The sequence below is a fragment of the Solea senegalensis genome, linkage group LG10 (assembly GCF_019176455.1).
Source record: "Solea senegalensis isolate Sse05_10M linkage group LG10, IFAPA_SoseM_1, whole genome shotgun sequence".
Lineage (NCBI taxonomy): Eukaryota > Metazoa > Chordata > Actinopteri > Pleuronectiformes > Soleidae > Solea > Solea senegalensis.
This window is the reverse complement of record NC_058030.1, coordinates 24495408-24515744: the sequence shown is the minus strand read 5'-3', so window position 1 is coordinate 24515744 and position 20337 is coordinate 24495408. Positions and strand designations below refer to the sequence as shown.

At 43.7% G+C, this 20337-nt stretch overlaps 2 protein-coding genes across 2 annotated transcripts; both read left to right on the top strand.

The window, feature by feature from the left end:
• Positions 1-766: 766 nt before the first annotated feature.
• Positions 767-10326, top strand: LOC122775394 (aryl hydrocarbon receptor nuclear translocator-like protein 1). Its single transcript, XM_044035238.1, has 19 exons — positions 767-928; positions 1028-1090; positions 1293-1449; positions 1542-1562; positions 1655-1687; positions 2040-2069; positions 2228-2385; positions 3091-3170; positions 3529-3621; positions 4447-4564; positions 5144-5293; positions 6179-6425; positions 6501-6607; positions 6694-6844; positions 7047-7126; positions 7893-8001; positions 8122-8215; positions 8325-8418; positions 8865-10326. The coding sequence occupies exons 2-19, from the start codon at positions 1045-1047 to the stop codon at positions 9020-9022; spliced, it is 1926 nt and encodes a 641-aa protein (XP_043891173.1). The 5' UTR covers positions 767-928; positions 1028-1044; the 3' UTR covers positions 9023-10326.
• A 724-nt stretch (positions 10327-11050) lies between these two features.
• ldhd (lactate dehydrogenase D) lies at positions 11051-20274 on the top strand. Its single transcript, XM_044035176.1, has 11 exons — positions 11051-11152; positions 11487-11599; positions 11804-11945; positions 12337-12478; positions 13177-13336; positions 13418-13617; positions 15880-16008; positions 16486-16613; positions 19442-19532; positions 19662-19773; positions 20044-20274. The coding sequence occupies exons 1-11, from the start codon at positions 11087-11089 to the stop codon at positions 20246-20248; spliced, it is 1488 nt and encodes a 495-aa protein (XP_043891111.1). The 5' UTR covers positions 11051-11086; the 3' UTR covers positions 20249-20274.
• The last annotated feature ends 63 nt before the right edge of the window (positions 20275-20337 follow it).

Sequence of the window (20337 nt, the reverse complement as noted above, 5' to 3'; positions counted from 1 at the left end):
ACGGTCTTTTTATGAGGAAAGATCATGTGACTTCAGTGTGTTACGTAATGTTGTGGATGATTTATAATGGAGTGATTGTAGCTTTCATGACACATCAGAACATGATCAGTGATTTTAGTGTGAATTATATTAGTATTATTATTGTTACATTATTGTGTGTGTGTGTGTGTGTGTTAGCAACAGTAACCGGGCAGGTTCTGGTGACATGAGTCACAGTAGAACAGGAAGGTTCCTCCCTCCTTCAGTAATCATAATTTATATAGACACTCTGAATACTCACTTCATAGTGAACAGATGAAATATTGTGCTGTGATTGAATCTCATTATTGATCAGGATCAATAAAGTGATCAGTGTCTGGCTGCTTGTATGTGACAGCCTGACTCACTGGTGGAGGATTTAAATGGAGGCTCCTGCAGCGAGAGTGCAGAGACTGACTGACCCACTTTCAGCCTCTTTCATCATGACACAGTGGTTTTTTTCGTATCCTTCTTTGCTCGCCCACAGTTCTGTCCCAGAACAGAATGCTGAGTCGTGTCTACAATGTCTTTAAGAACACATTCACGTCTTTATCTCACTGTGAGACCGACTTTTCCAACAGGAAACTGAAGTTTGTAAACCACTCACTCTCCCACACCAAACCTCAGAGAGAGTGAGTGAAACGGCTCCGGCTCCAACATCTGAATACATTCACACTGATGCAGTTTAAAGTGTTTAAAGTGTTTAAAGTGAACTTTCAGCCTATGATTAAAACCTTGTCATGTCTCGGCCTGTCTCCCTGTGTCCTCAGAGGTTTTGTCGCAGCTGCTCGGGAATCACACGTCATGAGTGTAAAGTGACGACATCGTCCTCGTGCTCTGACTCAGCAATTTCAAACTTGAGCACATCTGAAGAAGAAGAAGAGGACGACAAGAGCAGTGACATACACAGGTACCTGCTCTCAACTCAGAGACTTCATCATCATCATCATCATCATGTTTTCCTGCTCACTGTGTGTGTGTGTGTGTGTGTGTGTGTGTGTGTATACAGTTGAGGCTCACGTGTGAATGGAAGGAGATGATTTCAACACAGAGGCAGTGATGAACATCTGTGGTGAGTGTGTCGTCATATCAACCTGCAACAATTATTCAATGAATCCATTGCTGAACTGTATTTTGATAATCGATCAGTTTTTCGGCCTCTGAAATGTGAATATTTTCTGCCTTTTTTGCTCCATATAACAAAAATGATTAAAGCCGAATCATATGTGACTGACTGACTCACTCAGTGTGTTGTTGATGGTTAAAAACCACAGATGACCTGATGGCTGACCAGAGGATGGACATCTCTTCTACCATGACTGACTTCATGTCTCCAAACTCCACTGAGCTGATCTCCTCGTCCATCAGCAGCAGCAGCACCACGGCCATGGACTTCACCAGGAAGAGGAAGGGCAGCTCCACTGACTACCAGTGAGACACAGGGACACACAGGAAACATGTTGTACAACATAATCACTTGAATCACGACTGATAAATTAATCAATATGTTTTTTTTTCCTCAGGATTGATGGATTCTCTTTTGAGTAAGTTTAATCAATGCTCTTTACTCATTATTGATACAGATCAACTTGAACTTGAATTGATGATCGATTGATAATTTTGTTCTTGTGCTCAGTGACATGGATCCAGACAAAGACAAACTGGGCAGGTGAGAAACCACTGTTACCATGGCAACACATCTTTTATACCTGTGACACAGCACATTTCATACCCGTGAGACAGCACGTTTTATGCCCATGACACGGCACATTTTGTACCTGTGACTCATTTTATACCTGTGACTCAGCCCATTTTATATCTGCGACTCGGCACATTTTATACCCGCGACTCGGCCCTTTTTTTTTACCTGTGACTTGGCACTTTTTTTTTACCCGTGACTCGGCACATTTGATACCTGTGACTCGGCACATTTTACCATCAGATCACGATTGAATTGAACAGTTTACTTCAGTCACAAACAAACACCGTCTCATCACCAGTTTCTGTTTCTTTCTTTGTAGTGACCAACAGGGCCGGATCAAGAACGCCAGGTAAACACTGATGCGGAGTTTTTGAACTGAAGCCAGTTTTTCCTTCATCTCATTGACACACGGAGTTGGTCCAGCAGAGGGCGCCACCTGGTCAAACACATTCTGCCATTTTTGTGTTATATGTGAGTGACTCACAGGCCGTGTCATGTCCTCCACAGAGAGGCTCACAGTCAGATCGAGAAACGGCGTCGGGACAAGATGAACAGCTTCATCGACGAGCTGGCGTCGCTGGTGCCCACCTGCAACGCCATGTCCCGGAAACTGGACAAACTGACGGTGCTGCGTATGGCAGTGCAGCACATGAAGACGCTCCGAGGTCAGCCAAATACTGTATATATGAATCAGAGTCTCAACATTAATGTCATGAGTTTTTTTTTTTTTTTTTGGTTTCAAAACAATAAAACAAGAGAAAAGACTAAATTCATTTAAAAAGTAAAAAAAAGATAGAAATTAAGATTTTTGGAAACTATGTGACTGTTGTGTTTCCTCTTGTTTCTTCTTCTTTGTTATTGTTTCTTCTCGTTTCCTCTTGTTGACTCTTGACTCCTCTCGTTGACTCTTGACTCCTCTCGTTGACTCTTGACTCCTCTCGTTGACTCTTGACGCCTCTCGTTGACTCTTGACGCTTCTTGTTGACTCCTCTTGTTGACTCTTGACTCCTCTTGTTTCCTCTCGTTGACTCTTGTTTACTCTCGTTGACTCTTGTTTACTCTTGTTTACTCTTGTTGACTCTCGTTGACTTTTGTTTCTTCTCGCTGACTCTTGTTTCCTCTGACTCTCGTTGACTCGTTGACTCTTGTTGACTCTTGACTCCTCTCGTTGACTCCTCTCATTGATTCTTGACTCCTCGTTGACTCCTCGTTGACTCCTCTCGTTGACTCCTCTCGTTGACTCTTCTTTCCTCTCGTTGACTCTTGTTTCCTCTCGTTGACTCTTGTTGATTTTCATTTCTTCTCGTTGACTCTTGTTGATTTTCGTTTCTTCTCGTTGACTCTTGTTGATTCTTGTTTACTGTGTGCAGGAGCAGCTAATCCGTACACTGAGGCCAACTACAAACCTTCCTTCCTGTCAGACGATGAACTCAAGCACCTGATACTGAGGGTGAGTGACAGACAAAACTATAACCATATTTTGATAGTCAATCACTTTATTAATTTTCAACTGTTTCTTTGATTTTTCAGCTTCTTAAATGTGAATGTGTTCTGGTTTCTTTTCTCTATAAAACAAAGACATAATTCAATAACAAGATGTTAGACAACATTATCATTTCCAGACTGTTTTCTCTTGTTTTATTTAGACTTTTCCAACAGGAAACTGACGTCTGTAAACCTCACTCTCCCACACCAAACCTCATAGAGAAAACCAGTGATTTTAGCTGGCGGGGACACAGGAGCTGCTGTAGATGTGAAAGTAGATGATGGTGATTATTGATTGCAGTGTTTTGTGTGTGACGGTGCAGGCTGCTGATGGCTTCCTGTTTGTGGTTGGATGTGACCGTGGAAAAATTCTCTTTGTCTCTGAATCAGTCTACAAGATCCTCAACTACAGCCAGGTACGTGAATGTTTGCCTTCTTACCTGCGTTACTTTACTGGATCAGTGTGTCGAGGACATTAATCCCCACTCTAACTCATTTATATCAGGGCTGGTCAACATTTGGATATTATGTCAATATATATATGGTGACATGATAATCCCAATTATTTGTGTTACAGCAGAATGTGACCATATTCATAGTCAATGTCATTGTTTGTAACACACATAAATATCGTTCATGCAAAGAAATAAAGTAGATATTCCCTGAAATGAAAGGTAATCATTTGAAGATCATGTAATAAAGATCATGAACAGTAGATTGTATTTATTTTAATTTAATTTACAGTGTGTTGACAGTGTCGTTTACAGTGTAGTTTGCAGTGTTGTTTACGGTGTAGTTTACCATCTAGTTTGCAGTGTAGTTTACAGCAGGGGTTCTTAACCTTTTTGAACGTGGCAGAAACATTCTGCTCTGTTCATTCATTCATTCTTTTTCTTCTTCTTCTTTGTGTTTTCTGTTTCCATGGTTTCTCATGATGGTTGGTTGCACTGCCTGCGCGCAGCCAATGGGCGTCTTATACGTCATCACGTAGCATCACGACAGTGTTCAGTATGTAGTCAGTACTGCCCAGGGAGCGAGAACAGTAGAGCAGCTCTGACTGACGTGATTGCCTCATGCCAAAATGATTTTTAACTTTTAATTTTAATTTTTGGCGGGTGTTAATTTAGAACCCTGATTATATCCATATATATGTCCTCTATATTCTGATACATGAGATGTTGTGTGATGAGATTTCTTCCCTTGTAGCCCCGCCCTGTATTCAGTTCTTCTGTTCTCCTCAGAACGACCTGATTGGCCAGAGCCTTTTTGACTACCTTCACCCCAAGGACATCGCCAAGGTCAAAGAGCAGCTGTCCTCCTCCGACACGGCGCCCCGTGAGAGGCTCATTGACGCTAAAAGTAAGCATCACCTGAAGCGACAGGTTCTCTCATGGCGTCGCTAAAAATCCACTGTTCTGTGACCTGTTAGGCACACACACACACACACACACACCATCACCGTAACTCTTAGACCGTCTGTGATATCTAGAAAATTGAAAAACTATGGACTGGCGATCTTTCCAGGGTGTGGCTCCGCCTCTCGCCCTATGTCAGCTGAGATTGAACACCCCCCCATTACCCTAATGTGGGGGATGAAGCTTGAGAAGATGGATGGTAGTAGAGAAGTGGAGCTTTGTGCTCATATACTTGTCATTACAGTAGAATCTCAGGACTTCAGAGGAACGAGCGTGCAATCACAGACAAGATACAGCGGCGCGTCACATATCTGTGACGTCAGCTTCTCAGGACTGTGATTCCTAAACGGTTGAATAAAGGCCAGATATCAGAAGTATTCACTCACTGAACATTTTCTGAAAATTCAGAACAACTCCATCTATGTAAGTCAAGCAGACAGTTTAGACTGCAACTTTAACCTCAAGTCTTGTGTGTGTGTGTGTGTGTGTGTGTGTGTGTGTGTGCGTGTGTGCGCGCGTGCAGCTGGTCTTCCAGTGAAGACAGACATCACCCCGGGTCCGTCTCGTCTCTGTTCTGGAGCCAGACGCTCGTTTTTCTGCAGGATGAAGTGCAACAGACCTTCAGTCAAAGTAGAAGACAAAGACTTTCCCTCCACTTGCTCAAAGAAGAAAGGTCTGTCTCACAAGTGTCTCCTTCACACAACACAGCAATTCCACCTGAAGTGTGATATTTTTTTTTTATCAGGTACTCACATGTAGTCAGCGCTGGCTGTGCTGTGAGCGCCCCCTGCTGCTCAGAACAAGCCTGAAACACAGAGACTCACTCTGTGAACATGTGTCTGCCAGCAGAGACTCAAGGGAAGACACTGAGGTCACTGAACATCAGTTTATACATGATCACGTCTTTATTTCACTGTTACACACTCACTGAGGTCAATCTGAACGTTTGATTTCAAATAGTGAAGTGACTAAATGTGGTCTTTGGTGTGGGAGAGTGAGTGGTTTACAAAGGTCTGCCTCATAGTGAAGCATTTGATCCTTTACTGGATTATTTTACAGAGTGTAACATAAAAATATGTCTGGGTCTAAAATTCAGAAATGTGAAAATCCTTTGTAGTGTTTTCCATGGTCCTCACAGCAGGGGGCGATGTCCTTCTCAGGTTATCACTGTTCATTTCCTCTTCTTCTTTTTTATTAACCTGTTCTGTCCAGCACCCAGGACATGTAATATGGCTGACTGCATGCCTTGTGGTGTCGGACAGATTTGTTATGCGCAGGGCGAGTCTGTGACACTCGGAACTGCAGTATTTTTATTTATTTGTTTTATGATTATGTGTTGTGGGCAGGGGGACAGGGAGTGGACTGACAAGGGGAGGGGGAGTGAGCGGGAGGAGGGAGGGGGGTGGGGTGAGAGAGAGAGAGCTAGGTGGACAACAGTATAATGCATGGGTTAGTAACATTGAATTGAAATTATATAAAATAGACAGAACATATTTGATAAGACAGAACATAGACAACTGTAGAATGTTCACTTCCTCTTCTGCCTCTTGTTCCACAGCTGACCGTAAGAGCTTCTGCACCATCCACAGCACAGGTTACCTGAAGAGTTGGCCTCCCACTAAAATGGGTCTGGACGAGGACAACGAGCCTGATAACGAAGGCTGTAACCTGAGCTGCCTGGTGGCCATCGGCCGCCTGCACCCCCACATCGTCCCCCAGCCCAGCCTGGCTGACATCAGGGTCAAAGCCACAGAGTATGTGTCCCGACACGCCATCGACGGCAAGTTCGTCTTTGTGGACCAGAGGTGAGACACGGTCTGGGTTGGAGTGTGTGTGTGTGTACACGTACTGTTTGTTTACTGTGTGTCGTGTTCCTGCAGAGCCACAGCCATCCTGGCCTACCTGCCTCAGGAGCTGCTGGGAACGTCCTTCTATGAGTATTTCCACCAGGACGACATTGCTCACCTGGCTGAGTGTCACAGACAAGGTGAGTGTGCACGCACGCACGCACGCACGCACGCACGCACGCACGCACGCACGCACTAACGTCTGTGTTGTTGTTGATGACATCAGTGCTGCAGATGAGAGAGAAGATCAACACCAACTGTTACAAGTTCAAGATTAAAGACGGTTCTTTCATCACACTGAGGAGCCGCTGGTTCAGCTTCATGAACCCGTGGACCAAAGAGGTGGAGTACATCGTCTCCACCAACACTGTGGTGTCGTAAGTACACAACACACACTCACACAGTGACACACACTCGGACACAAAACCATCAGATCAGAAAACAAAGATTTTGAACTTTATTTGAGAAACAATGTCTCTCACATTTTTCCTCATCACATTTAAGCTCAAAGCTTACATGTGGGTCAAAGGTCAAAGGTTGTGATAACTCTTCTCACGTCTCGTCTTTGTGTGTGCACAGGTGTCCAATGATGGAAGGATCAGATTATCCTCAATCTGCTGCTTCACCTCAGAGCATGGACAGTGTTCTCACCTCAGAGGGTCAGTCACTAACTAACTACTGTTCACTACTGCTAACTACGGTTCACTGCTTCTAACTACTGTTCACTACTTCTAACTCTTCTTCACTTCTGCTAACTACTGTTCACTATTGCTAACTATTCTCCACTGCTTCTAACTACTGTTCACTACTGCTAACTATTCTCCACTGCTTCTAACTACTGTTCACTACTGCTAACTATTCTCCACTGCTTCTAACTACTGTTCACTACTGCTCACTACTGCTAACTACGGTTCACTGCTTCTAACTACTGCTCACTACTGCTAACTGTTCTTCACTACTGCTAACTGCTGTTCACTGCTGCTAACTATTCACTACTGCTAACTACTCTTCCCTATTGTTCATTACTGCTAACTACTCTTCACTACTACTCACTACCGCTAACTACTGTTCACTACTGTTCATTACTGCTAACTACTGTTCACTACGGCTAACTACTGTTTACTACTACTCACTACCGCTTATTACTGTTCACTACTACTCACTACCGCTAACTACTGTTCTTTACTGCTAACTATTGTCATAAATGGTAAGTCACCTGCTACACTCACTGTTACCCTGGAGCTAATGCTAAGCTAACTACTATCATTAAGCCAATGCTAAGCTAACTACATTCAGATGAAGGTGTGACAGTGACACACAGGTCACATGTCCTTGGACAGTTTTAGCCCCACCCTCCTCTCCTTCACCCGTGACTTTTTCGAGCATTACTGAAACAAAATGTCTTTGCTCTGATTGGACGGTCAGGTGGTGGGAGGCGGGCTCTGCAGACGGTGCCAGGAATCCCAGGCGGCACGAGAGCAGGAGCTGGGAAGATCGGACGCATGATCGCGGAGGAGGTGATGGAGATCCAGAGGTGAGGGGAGTGGCTTGTTGTCACGACAACGCTGATCTCAATCAGTTAAAGAGATTAGATTCACAGAAAAAAACAGTGATTTTAATGATTGTTTTACTGACACTAAATTGTGTGTGTCAGGATCAGAGGCTCCTCCCCCTCCAGTTGTGGCTCCAGTCCTCTGAACATCACCAGCACACCTCCACCTGACACCTGCTCACCAGGGGGCAAGAAGGTCTTACACACACACTCATCACCCCTCACATACTGACAATGTTACCCATGATCCTTCAGTGACTGGAGAGTTCACATGGAAACTGATCTGTGTGCGTGTGTGTGTGCAGATTCAGAATGGAGGAACACCTGAGCTGCCGAGCACTGGAATCATCCCTGGACCTGATTCTGTTGGGTATCCATACTCAAACCAGTCCATCATGAGTGAGTCTCTCTCTCTCTCTCTCTCTCTCTCTCTCTCTCTCTCTCACCAATCAGGTGTTGGCATCTAGAGAGGGAGTGGGCGGGGCAGAAAGAAAATATGTATGTCACTGTCACACTTTACTGTAGTAGTTAGTAGTTAACTGTTAACTTAGTGTTTGCCTCAGGTAAACTGTAAGCTTAGCATTAGCCCCGGGGAAATTGTTAGCTTTGTATTTGCCTGAAGAGAACAGTTAGCTTAGCATCAGCTCCAGGAGAACAGTTAGCTTAGCATCAGCCCCCGGGGTGTACTTAGCAAGAACACAAAATTTAACTTTGTTTTAGTTTCAGCTCCAGTTGAAGAGTTAGCTTAGCATTAGACTTAGTAGAGCAGTAGCATGACTTGAATAAATGAAAATCCTTTTCCTGAGGTCAAAGGTCATGATCTGTGGTTTGTGTGTGTTGTCCAGGCGATAACTCTCACCTGAGCATCGACATCATGGACGAGCCTGGCTCCAGTAGCCCGAGCAACGACGAGGCGGCCATGGCAGTCATCATGTCTCTGCTGGAGGCCGACGCCGGCCTCGGGGGCCCCGTCGACTTCAGTGACCTGCCCTGGCCTTTGTGAGACAGACATAGAGAGAGAGAGAAGGGCTGGACTTCTTGTCTGCACTGCAAGTCGTGTTTCCTGCTCACACTGTTTGTCTTCACCGGTGTAAGAGAGAGTGAGTGTGTGTGTGCAGCTTCTCTGTCGTTGCCATGGTGACAGACTCTGACAGGATTGAAAAACACTTTCAAAGTGAAAAATCTAAAAGTAAGGATCAGTGTGGGCGGAGACTGTCCAGGGGTAGGGGCTAAAGATACTCCAGAAATTCTCCTGTCAGCTCCCAGTCCCACCTCCTTTCAGCTCTGCTCCACACCCTCACCTGGATGTTCCCCTGATAACCTCCTGCTGCATCCACTCTGCCCCGCCCTCTCTGGCTGTGGCGGCGCGTGTCTTCGCCCCCTACAGACGTTACATTTAAACTACAGAAGAAAACAAACACCCCGACTTGGGGTGGGTGGGGCCAACTGGTTATATGATGAGGTCACATCTTGTCATGCTCCTCCTCCTGTTTGTACTTGCCCCGCCCCCTGCCTGTGTGGAAAGAAGACAATAATGAACAAAGTGTTGTTTTTAAAAGAAAGAAAATCTGTGTTATAATTTAGTTTGACTTCCATGACGGGTCAACGGTCTATGATGACACACATTCGCATGTATTATTTTAATACCAGCTTCAGTTAAATCATTTCATTTATTGATTGTCGAGTTTAGGTTTGTGTGATTTTTCAGCTTCTTGAATGTGAATATTTCCTCATTTCTTTGTTCCATAAAAACAAAGAAATCATTCAAACTCAATCATGACGTTAGACAAAAGTTTGACAAACACTGATCAACTATCACTGCAGCTGTCATTCAGTGGTATAGATTTCAATCATGTGGAACCTGAACACACTTTAAATGTAGATATGTTACATTTAACTTTAATGGTTTTCAAAGAACACACACACACGTGTAAAACTAACAAACATGGAATATAATATTTTCAAATCAAATATTTTTTCTTTGTCTTGTCGACATCACTCTTTCCTCACAGGCAGACACACGCACGCAGTCAGGTTGGCTCCAGGCCTCCCGGGGGCAGCAGCTGACATCTCTTCTGTATCTGTTGTGGGGTTTTTCTGTTTCAATGTTTCCATTCTACACACTACAATACAGTGTTTCCCTTGTTGATAACCCCCACACACACCGGATAATGTATCTAATCTTTAAATATTATCATGCTAAGAGTAAACTTTATGCATATATATATATATATATATATGAGTATGACGAGTGTTCTGTATCAGCAGTGAAATATTTTTAAAATAAATGCCTTTCTGTCATTGTGATATTTAAGTGTGTGTGTGTTATTGTAAAATGATCAAAGGTCAGTGCGTTAGGAATATAAACTGAAATTATCCAAATTGAAGGAAACAATGAATTACACTATTTTCACCTGAATATATAAGTTTAAAGTTTTCATTGTCACAAAACATGTTATTTTATTTATAACCATTTTAAACCATTGTTTTTACAGTCGTGTATATACATAATGTGTATATATATATATGCATATAACGTGTGTATAAACATGTAAAACCTATTCAAACTGCAGTTTTATATATATTTATAAAATATATGTACATGTATACACACATATACATATATATAGCATATTTATATACTGTCGGTGTGTAAATATGTATATTCAAAGGTTCAGTTTGGATGGGACATTTTTGTGCTTGCTTGGCGGTCTGAGTGTAACAGAACCAGTTATCAAAAGAAGAAGAGATAGAAGAGATAATAACTACTCTGACGTTTCTAACATACCAAACCGCTTGAAAATCTGTCTAAAATTTAGCAAGTTATGGTTATTTAAAAAGTCCATGTACCACTACAACACATGTTATGAGTCAGCGAGCTGACTGTGGCAAGATGGCCGCCATGTGCGGACGTTCGACGTCGTAAGACAGGTTCTAGCCTTTATGTCTATCTATGGTTAAACCGATCAATGATTGACTTTATTGTGAAAAGCTTTTAGCGGAAGTGTTGTAAAACGGAAGTGTTTGACAGGTGAGCGGAGCGGCGGTGGTTGTGTGAGCGGAAACGATGGTGTTTGGTTTGACATTGAAGCGTTTTGTGCTTCAGCAGAGAAACTTCCGTCACTACAGCACTGTGAGTGTCAGCTGTTTATATATCTACGTCACATGATCCCGTCTTTACCTCACCGCGAGACACACTTTAACAACAGGAAACGGAACTTTGTAAAGTTGTAAGTCACTCTCCCACACGGGAGCTGTTGATCCACTGCTGCCTCCATCGCTAAGTTCAAATGTCTTATTTTCATGAATTAAAAATCACTGGTTTTCTCTATGAAGTTTGGTGTGGGAGAGTGAGTGGTTTACAGACGTCTGTGTAACACTGAGATAAAGACGTGGTCATCACAGAGTTATGTTCCTCACGTGCTTTTAAAATAGTTGAGTTAATGTGTGTGTGTGTGTGTGTGTAGAGTGTGTGTCAGGACGGCGTTCTCTCTGCGTTCAGATCGATCTGTGGTGATGACGGTGTGTTGTTGTGTGACGCGGTCAGAGAACAACATGGCAGAGACGAGTCTGTTCATAGGTCAGTGAGCGTCACATGATCACTGTCATAATCATCATGTTTGATGAGTCAGCTGACCTGACACTTTCACACTGCTTTAATGTACGACCGCAACCATTTAACTCGAGTGTTTTTAATAATTAAATCTACTTTCTCACATTTTCAGCTTCTTAAATGTGAATATTTTGAGTTTTCAGTGATGATTTGTGTGTATCTGTTGTGTAGATGTTTTCCTCCAGATGTGGTTCTGTTTCCTCGTTGTGTGGAGGAAGTCAGTGCTCTTGCCAAACTCTGCCACCGCCACAGATTTCCCATCATCCCCTTTGGCACTGGGACGGGCCTGGAGGGCGGAGTCAGTGCTGTGAAGGTGAGAGGTGTGTGTGTGTGCGTGCGCAGATTTATGGGATGTTTTGTTAAATGAACAGCCTGTGATTCAAGACTTTGGACTGATTTCTCTTCTTCTTCTAAATCTGTCCGTCTGTGTCCAAGAGGCTCAGCGCTGCCCTCTTCAGTTCAGAGTACTGAATCACAGACTGTTCAAAACATCCCATAAATCTGCATAAATGTTTTCTGCTGATTTATTTGTTTATTTTTATTAATATGATTCATGTGTCAGTTAGGACACGCCCACAGCGCTGTGACACACTTTGACAACATCTGGATGACAGATCCAGACTAAAGAGGATCCAGACCCTGGACTGAGACACAGACACAGTCTGTCTGTCTGTCTGAACTGTGTTTCCTCTGTCTGCCTGTAGGGGGGTGCGTGTCTCAGTCTGAGGAACATGGACCAGGTCCTGGATTTGCACCAGGAGGACTTTGATGTGACTGTAGAACCTGGTGTGACTCGAAAGACTCTGAACGTCTTCCTGAGAGAAACTGGTCTGTGGTTTCCTGTGGGTCAGTAATACAACACTAACTAGTGTCATGTCAGTGACACGTCAGTGTCTGGTCAGTGTCTGGTCAGTGTCTGGTCAGTGTCTGGTCAGGTAAGTGTCATGTCAGTGTCATGTCAGTGTCATGTCAGTGACAGGTCTGGTCAGTGTCTTGTCATGTCAGTGTCATGTCGGTGACAGGTCAGTGTCTGGTCAGTGTCTGGTCAGTGTCTTGTCATGTCACTGTCATGTCAGTGTCTGGTCAGTGTCTGGTCAGTGTCTTGTCATGTCAGTGTCATGTCAGTGACAGGTCAGTGTCTGGTCAGGTAAGTCAGGTCAGTGACTGGTGGGTGTCGGTCAGTGACAGGTCGGTGTCTGGTCGGTGACTGGTCGGTGACTGGTCGGTGACCGGTCGGTGACTGGTCAGTGTCAGGTCGGTGACTGGTCGGTGTCAGGTCCAGGTCAGTGACAGGTCGGTGTCAGGTCGGTGACAGGTCAGTGACTGGTTAGTGTCAGGTCAGTTTCAGGTCAGTGTCAGGTCAGGTCAGTGTCGGGTCAGTGACAGGTCAGTGACTGGTCAGTTTCAGGTCAGTTTTAGGTCAGTGTCAGGTCAGTGACTGGTCAGTGACTGGTCAGGTAAGTGTCAGGTAAGTGTCAGGTCAGTGTCTGGTTAGTGTCTGGTCAGTGACTGGTCAGTGACTGGTCACCATCCTCTTGCCTCAGACCCTGGAGCAGACGCGTCTCTGTGTGGAATGGCTGCCACGAGTGCGTCCGGCACTAACGCGGTGCGTTATGGAACCATGAGGGAGAACGTTCTGAACTTGGAGGTGGTTCTGTCTGACGGCACCGTCGTCCACACAGCAGGAAGAGGTCGCCGAGCCAGGTGACCTCAGCATACATGCAGACAGAAGAGCCTTTTTCTTTTCTGTTCTCATTCACTTTACACCTCATTATTAATCCTCAGGAAAACTGCGGCTGGCTACAACCTGACCAACCTGTTTGTGGGGTCAGAGGGCACACTGGGGGTCATCACCAAGACTACATTACGCCTGTACGGCATCCCAGAGGCCGTGGTGTCGGCCGTCTGCTCCTTTCCCTCAGTCCAGGACGCCGTGGACAGCACGGTGCAGATCCTGCAGGCCGGAGTTCCCATCGCTCGCATTGGTGAGAGACTTTCACTCTCCCACACCAAAGTCCAGAGAGAAAATCCACTGCTGCTTCCATCACACACGCACACACACACACACACACTGCTGCCTCCATCACACACACACACACACACATGCACTATCAGGGGCATTTTATGCCAGCACACTATACTAAAAATGTGTGTACAGCCTCTCTGCGATGACATCAACCCTCTAACGTGTCGGGTGCGTGACGGGTGAACTACGCCTCAAATACGTGACATGATGACCACGCGTGACTGTTAACTACAATTCTACACGAGCGTACAGACACACACTGTGTAGTGTTTGTGGAAATCAAATAGCGAGGGGTCATTCGTGCCGTGCCTCGTGCGAACGCAGCGGACGCCTGTGTGCAAATTATTAATTAATAAAATTTAATAAAATAATAAAATTAATTGATTTCTATTGAGTTATAAATAAAAACAAATAAAAGGGCTTTTATCTGTAATTTCAAGGGAGAATGTACATTAGTAAGTGGGCGTGTGTGTTGTTGTTCTTCAGTACCGTTTTCTGTGTGCGTTCCGGGACCTGTGTCCATCTCGTCATCCCTGCGCTGTCTAATGTAAACTTTGTGTTTTTCCGGCACCTTATGATTTACAAATGACACGCTGGTTGTAGGCTATACCTGGTCATATTGCTGTTGGTTATGTTTAACGTGATGATTACATGCTGCGCGAATAGAGTATCGGATGATAAAAAATATACGTACTGTAGGCTAATAACAGTACGTATATTTTGCATTTCATATGCCCCCCTTAAAACTGAGGTCTGGAGACGGGTCTGGTCCATGTATTACCAAGAGAGAGCGATGTGACAGTTTATTTCAGTCACACGTGCACACGTTAAGGCGTCTGAAGCGTTGGCTTTAGTACAATAGTCACACACGCGTTAACGACCTATAGCGTGTGCACGCCTATAACAGGATGTTGAGGTCTATCAGGGACTGAACCATTGCACAGGTGCCAAACTGTGAGGTGAGGAAGAGGCTGTGCGCATTTACGCACGAGTTACACTGGATCATCAGGACCTGACCGTTATTCATTTTCTATCTACACAGATCAGCTGTTACACATATAGTCTCAGGTTCATACAGGATTGTTGAGAAGAAAGCAGAACTTATAGATGAATCCCAAGCCCCATCAGAGCTGTCAGGATATTTTTTATAGTAGCTGAAATTATTCCGAAAATAAATAAATAATAAAAAATAATACATAAATAATTAATAATTAATTTAAATTAATAATTAATTTAAATTAATAATTAATTTAAATTAATAATTAATTTAAATTCATAATTAATTAAAACAAATAATTATTAATTAATTAAAATAAATAATTATTAAATTAAATTAAATTAAATTAAATTAAATTAAATTAAATAATTATTTGTACATGGGCCACACGGTGCTGTAGTGGTTAGCACTCTCGCCTTGCAGCGAGAAGACCCGGGTTCGAGCCCCGGTTGGAACAAGGGCCTTTCTGCATGGAGTTTGCATGTTCTCCCCGTGTGTGCGTGGGTTCTCTCCGGGTTCTCCGGCTTCCTCCCACAGTCCAAAAACATGCAATGTGGGGATTAGGTAAATTGGACACTCTAAATTGACCGTAGGAGTGAGTGTGAGCGTGAATGGTTGTTTGTCTCTAGTTGTGTGTGGCCCTGCGATGGACTGGCGAACTGTCCAGGGTGTACCCCGCCTATCGCCCGATGTAGCTGAGATTGGCACAGCACCCCCCGCGACCCTCTGGTGGAGGATAAAGCGGTTAGATGATGACTGACTGACTGAATTATTTGTACATTGAGACGAGCGTGCGCACAGGCTTCCGCTGCGTTCGAACGTGGCATGACACTTATCACCCGTCACCCTACATTATTTGGTGAACTCGCGATACACGTGTGTTTTTCAGTCTTTATGCAGCGTAGGCGACGCGGTTTAAGGCGTTTTAGTACAGTGGGCTGGCATAAAATGCCCCTCATAGAAAACACGCATGCACGCGCACACACACACTGCTGCCTCCATCACTAAGTTCTAATGTCTTATTTTGTCATTTCAGTGAGCACAGTGTTTGAGACACTTTTATTTTGAAGGCTGGGGATGAAGATCAGCTGTTACTATTATGTGTGTGTGTGTGTGTCTCTGTGTGTGTCTGTGTGAGTGTGTGTCTCTCTGTGTGTGTGTGTGTGTGTGTGTGTGTGTGTGTGTGTGTGTGTGTGTGTGTGTGTGTGTGTGTGTGTGTTGCAGAGTTCCTGGATGACGTCATGATAGATGCATGTAACCGCTTCAGTCGTCTGTCGTATCCTGTGACACCGACTCTGTTCCTGGAGTTTCACGGCTCACAGCACAGCCTAGAGGAGCAGGTCAACACAACAGGTGTCACACACACACTTTTCTTTTTAAATTTTTATTTACATTTATTTCAACAAACACATTTATTTCCTGATATAATCTGTTTGTATTTTAGGTTTAAAAGAATAACTTTGTGTTTCTTCATTTACTAAATGGTGATCTTTGATCTTTTCATTAACCAGGTTAGTCTCTCTAATTAACCAGGTTAGTCTAATTAACCAGGTTAATTTATCTCATTAACCAGGTTAGTCTCTCTCATTAATCAGGTTAGTCTCTCTCATTAACCAGGTTAGTTTCTCTTATTAACCAGGTTGGTTTATCTCATCAACCAGGTTAGTCTCTCTCATTAATCTGGTTAGTCTCGTTACATCAGCTGGTGTGAGGTGATCGTGACACCTAAAGCTCCTCCTTCTGAAGATCTTTGAAAATGACAGAGAAAAGTTATAGGAGATCATTTAATCATTAATGTGTGTGTTTCTGTGTGTGTGTGTGTTTGCACAGAGGAAATTGCTCAGAGTAACCACGGCTCAGATTTTCTTTGGGCTCAGGACACAGAATCACGGGAGCGTCTGTGGAAAGCTCGTCATGACGCGTGGTACGCAGCACTGTCGCTAAGACCAGGCTGTAAGGTGAGAGACACACACACACTCACATCATCGCTGACATCATCACTCACATCATCACTGACATCATCACTGACATCACTCACATCATCACATCATCATCATCACTCACATCATCACTGACATCTCATCACTCATCATCACTCATCATCGACATCACTGACATCATCCTCACATCGTCACTGACATCACTGACATCTCATCACTCACATCATCACTGAAATCATCACTGACATCACTGACATCATCACTCACATCATTACTGCCATCACCACTGACATCACCACTGACATCATCACTGACATCATTACTAACATCATCACTGACATCATCACTCATGATCACTGACATCTCATCACTGACATCATCACTGACATCACATCATCACTCACATCATCACTGAAATCATCACTGACATCACTGACATCATCAGTCATCACTGACATCACTCACATCATTAATGCCATCACCACTGACATCATCACTGACATCATCACTGACATTATCACTCACATCATTACTGCCATCACCACTGACATCATCACTCACATCACATCATCACTCATCATCATCACATCATCACTCGTCATCATCACTGACATCATCACTCATCATTACTGTCATCATCACTCATCATCATCATCATCATCACTGACATCATTACTAACATCATCACTGACATCATCACTCACATCATTACTGACATCATCACACATCATCACTGACATCACTCACATCATCAATGACATCATCACTGACATCACTCATCATCAATGACATCATCACTGACATCTCATCACTCATCATCACATCATCACTGACATCATCACTCACATCACTGTCATCATCACTGACATCATCACTCACATCATTACTGTCATCATCACTCATCATCCATCATCACTGTCATCATCACTGACATCATTACTAACATCATCATCATCACTGACATCATCACTGACTGACATCATCACTGACATCACTCATCATCACTGACATCATCACATCATCACACATCATCTGACATCATCACTGACATCATCACTGACATCATTAACATCATCACTCCATCATTACTGACATCACTCATCATCATCACATCATCACTGACATCATCACTCATCATCATCATCATCATCATCATCATCACTGCATCACATCACTCACATCATCACTGTCATCATCACTCACATCACATCATCACTGACATCACTCACATCATCATCTCATCATCACTCACATCATCACATCATCATCACTGACACCATCACTGACATCATTACTAACATCATCACTGACATCATCACTGACATCATCATCCCTCACATCATCACTGACATCATCACTCACATCACATCATCACATCATCACTCACATCATCACTCACATCATCACTGACATCATCACTGACATCATCACTCACATCACTCATCATCTTCACTGACATCATCATCACTCCATCATCATCATCACTCACATCATCACTGACATCACTCACATCGTCATCATGACATCATCATCATCACTGACATCATCACTGACATCATTCATCATCACTGACATCATCACTGGCATCTCATCCCTCACATCATCACTGACATCTCATCCCTCATCATCACTGACATCATTACTAACATCATCACATCATTACTGACATCATCACTGACATCATCACTAACATCATCACTCACATCATTACTGACATCATCACTGACATCATCACTCACATCATCACTGTCATCATCACTCACATCATCACATCATCACTGACATCATCACTCATCACATCACTGTCATCATCACTCACATCATCACTGACATCATCACATCATCACTCATCATCACTCACATCATCACACATCATCACTCATCACATCACATCATCACTCATCATCATCATCAGACATCATCACTGACATCACCACATCATCATCACTGACATCATCTGACATCATCACTGACATCAACATCATCTCATCACATCATCACTCATCACTCACATCATCACTGACATCATTACTAACATCATCATCATGACATCACTACATCATCACTCACATCATTACTGACATCATCACTGACATCATCACATCATTACTAACATCATCATCATCATCACATCATCATCATCATGTCATCATCTCACATCACATCACTCACATCATCACTGTCATCATCACTCACATCATCATGACATCATTACTAACATCATCACATCATCACTGACATCTCATCACTCACATCATCATCTCATCATCATCTCTCATCACTCACATCATCACTCACATCTCATCACTCACATCATCACATCATCACTCATCATCACATCATCATCATCACTGACATCTCATCACTGACATCATCATGTCATCATCACTCACATCATCACTGACATCATTACTAACATCATCACTGACATCATCACTGACATCTCATCACTCACATCATGACATCATCTACATCATCACTCATCATCATCTCATCTCATCATCACTCACATCATCACACATCATCATCATCTCACATCTCATCACTCACATCATCACTGACATCATCACATCTCATCACGACATCATCACTGACATCTCATCACTCACATCATCACTCACATCATCACTGTCATCATCACTCACATCGTCACTGACATCATCACTGACATCACTGACATCATCACTCACATCACTGACACCATCACTGACTGAATGTTATGTCAACCAAGGTTTTGGGAACCCTGTATTTCATAGGCTTTTATTTTGAAAACTGAGAGTTGTGTTTTCACCGAGCTCCACTGTGTGTTTTTGTGTGTGTGTGTGTGTGTGTGTGTGCATGCACAGGCCTACGCCACAGATGTGTGTGTCCCTCTGTCTCGACTGCCTCAAATCATTAAGGAGACCAAAGAGGACCTGATTGAAAGCAGGCTGACAGGTGAGACCATTATAAGCACGATTTTAATCAACATACTTTAATTAACGTCATAAAACTGTGAAATGATCATTTTGAGTTTTTGACCTTGAAAGTGCTTGATTCTGACCTTGGGAAGTTTTCCTCCTTCAGGTCCGATCGCAGGTCACGTAGGTGACGGGAACTTTCACTGCCTGTTGGTGGTCGATCCCGACGACCCAGAGGAGCTGCACAGACTCCACCTGTTCACCGACAGACTCGCCAGGTAACCTGTTACTGAGGGAACACTCACTCTCCCACACCAAAGTCCAGGCAGAAAATCAGTGAATTTAGCTGCTGCTCCTCTGCTGCCTCGTGTGGTCACTTTGTGTCAATGAGGTCAATCTGAACGTTGGATTTCAAACACTGCAGTGACCTCACAGTGTGTGATGTTAAAATCACTGGTTTTCTCTGTGGACTTTGGTGTGGGAGAGTGAGTGGTTTACAAACATCTGTCTCACGGTGAGATAAAGACGTGATGTGGTGCTTTGTGCAGACGAGCTCTGGCCATGGACGGCACCTGCACCGGGGAACATGGCGTGGGTTTAGGGAAGAGGGCGCTGTTGTGCGAGGAGGTGGGGCCTGCAGCCGTGCAGCTGATGCAGAGGGTGAAGGACATGCTGGACCCTCTTCACCTGATGAATCCTGGGAAAATTCTCCAGCCAAGACAAACCGATGATGTCACAGTGATGATGTCATAGATGTCCACAGAAAAGACAACAAGAAGAAGACGTGATTTCATGACATTTTCTCTGATTTCTCATGATTTCATGACATTTTCTCTGATTTC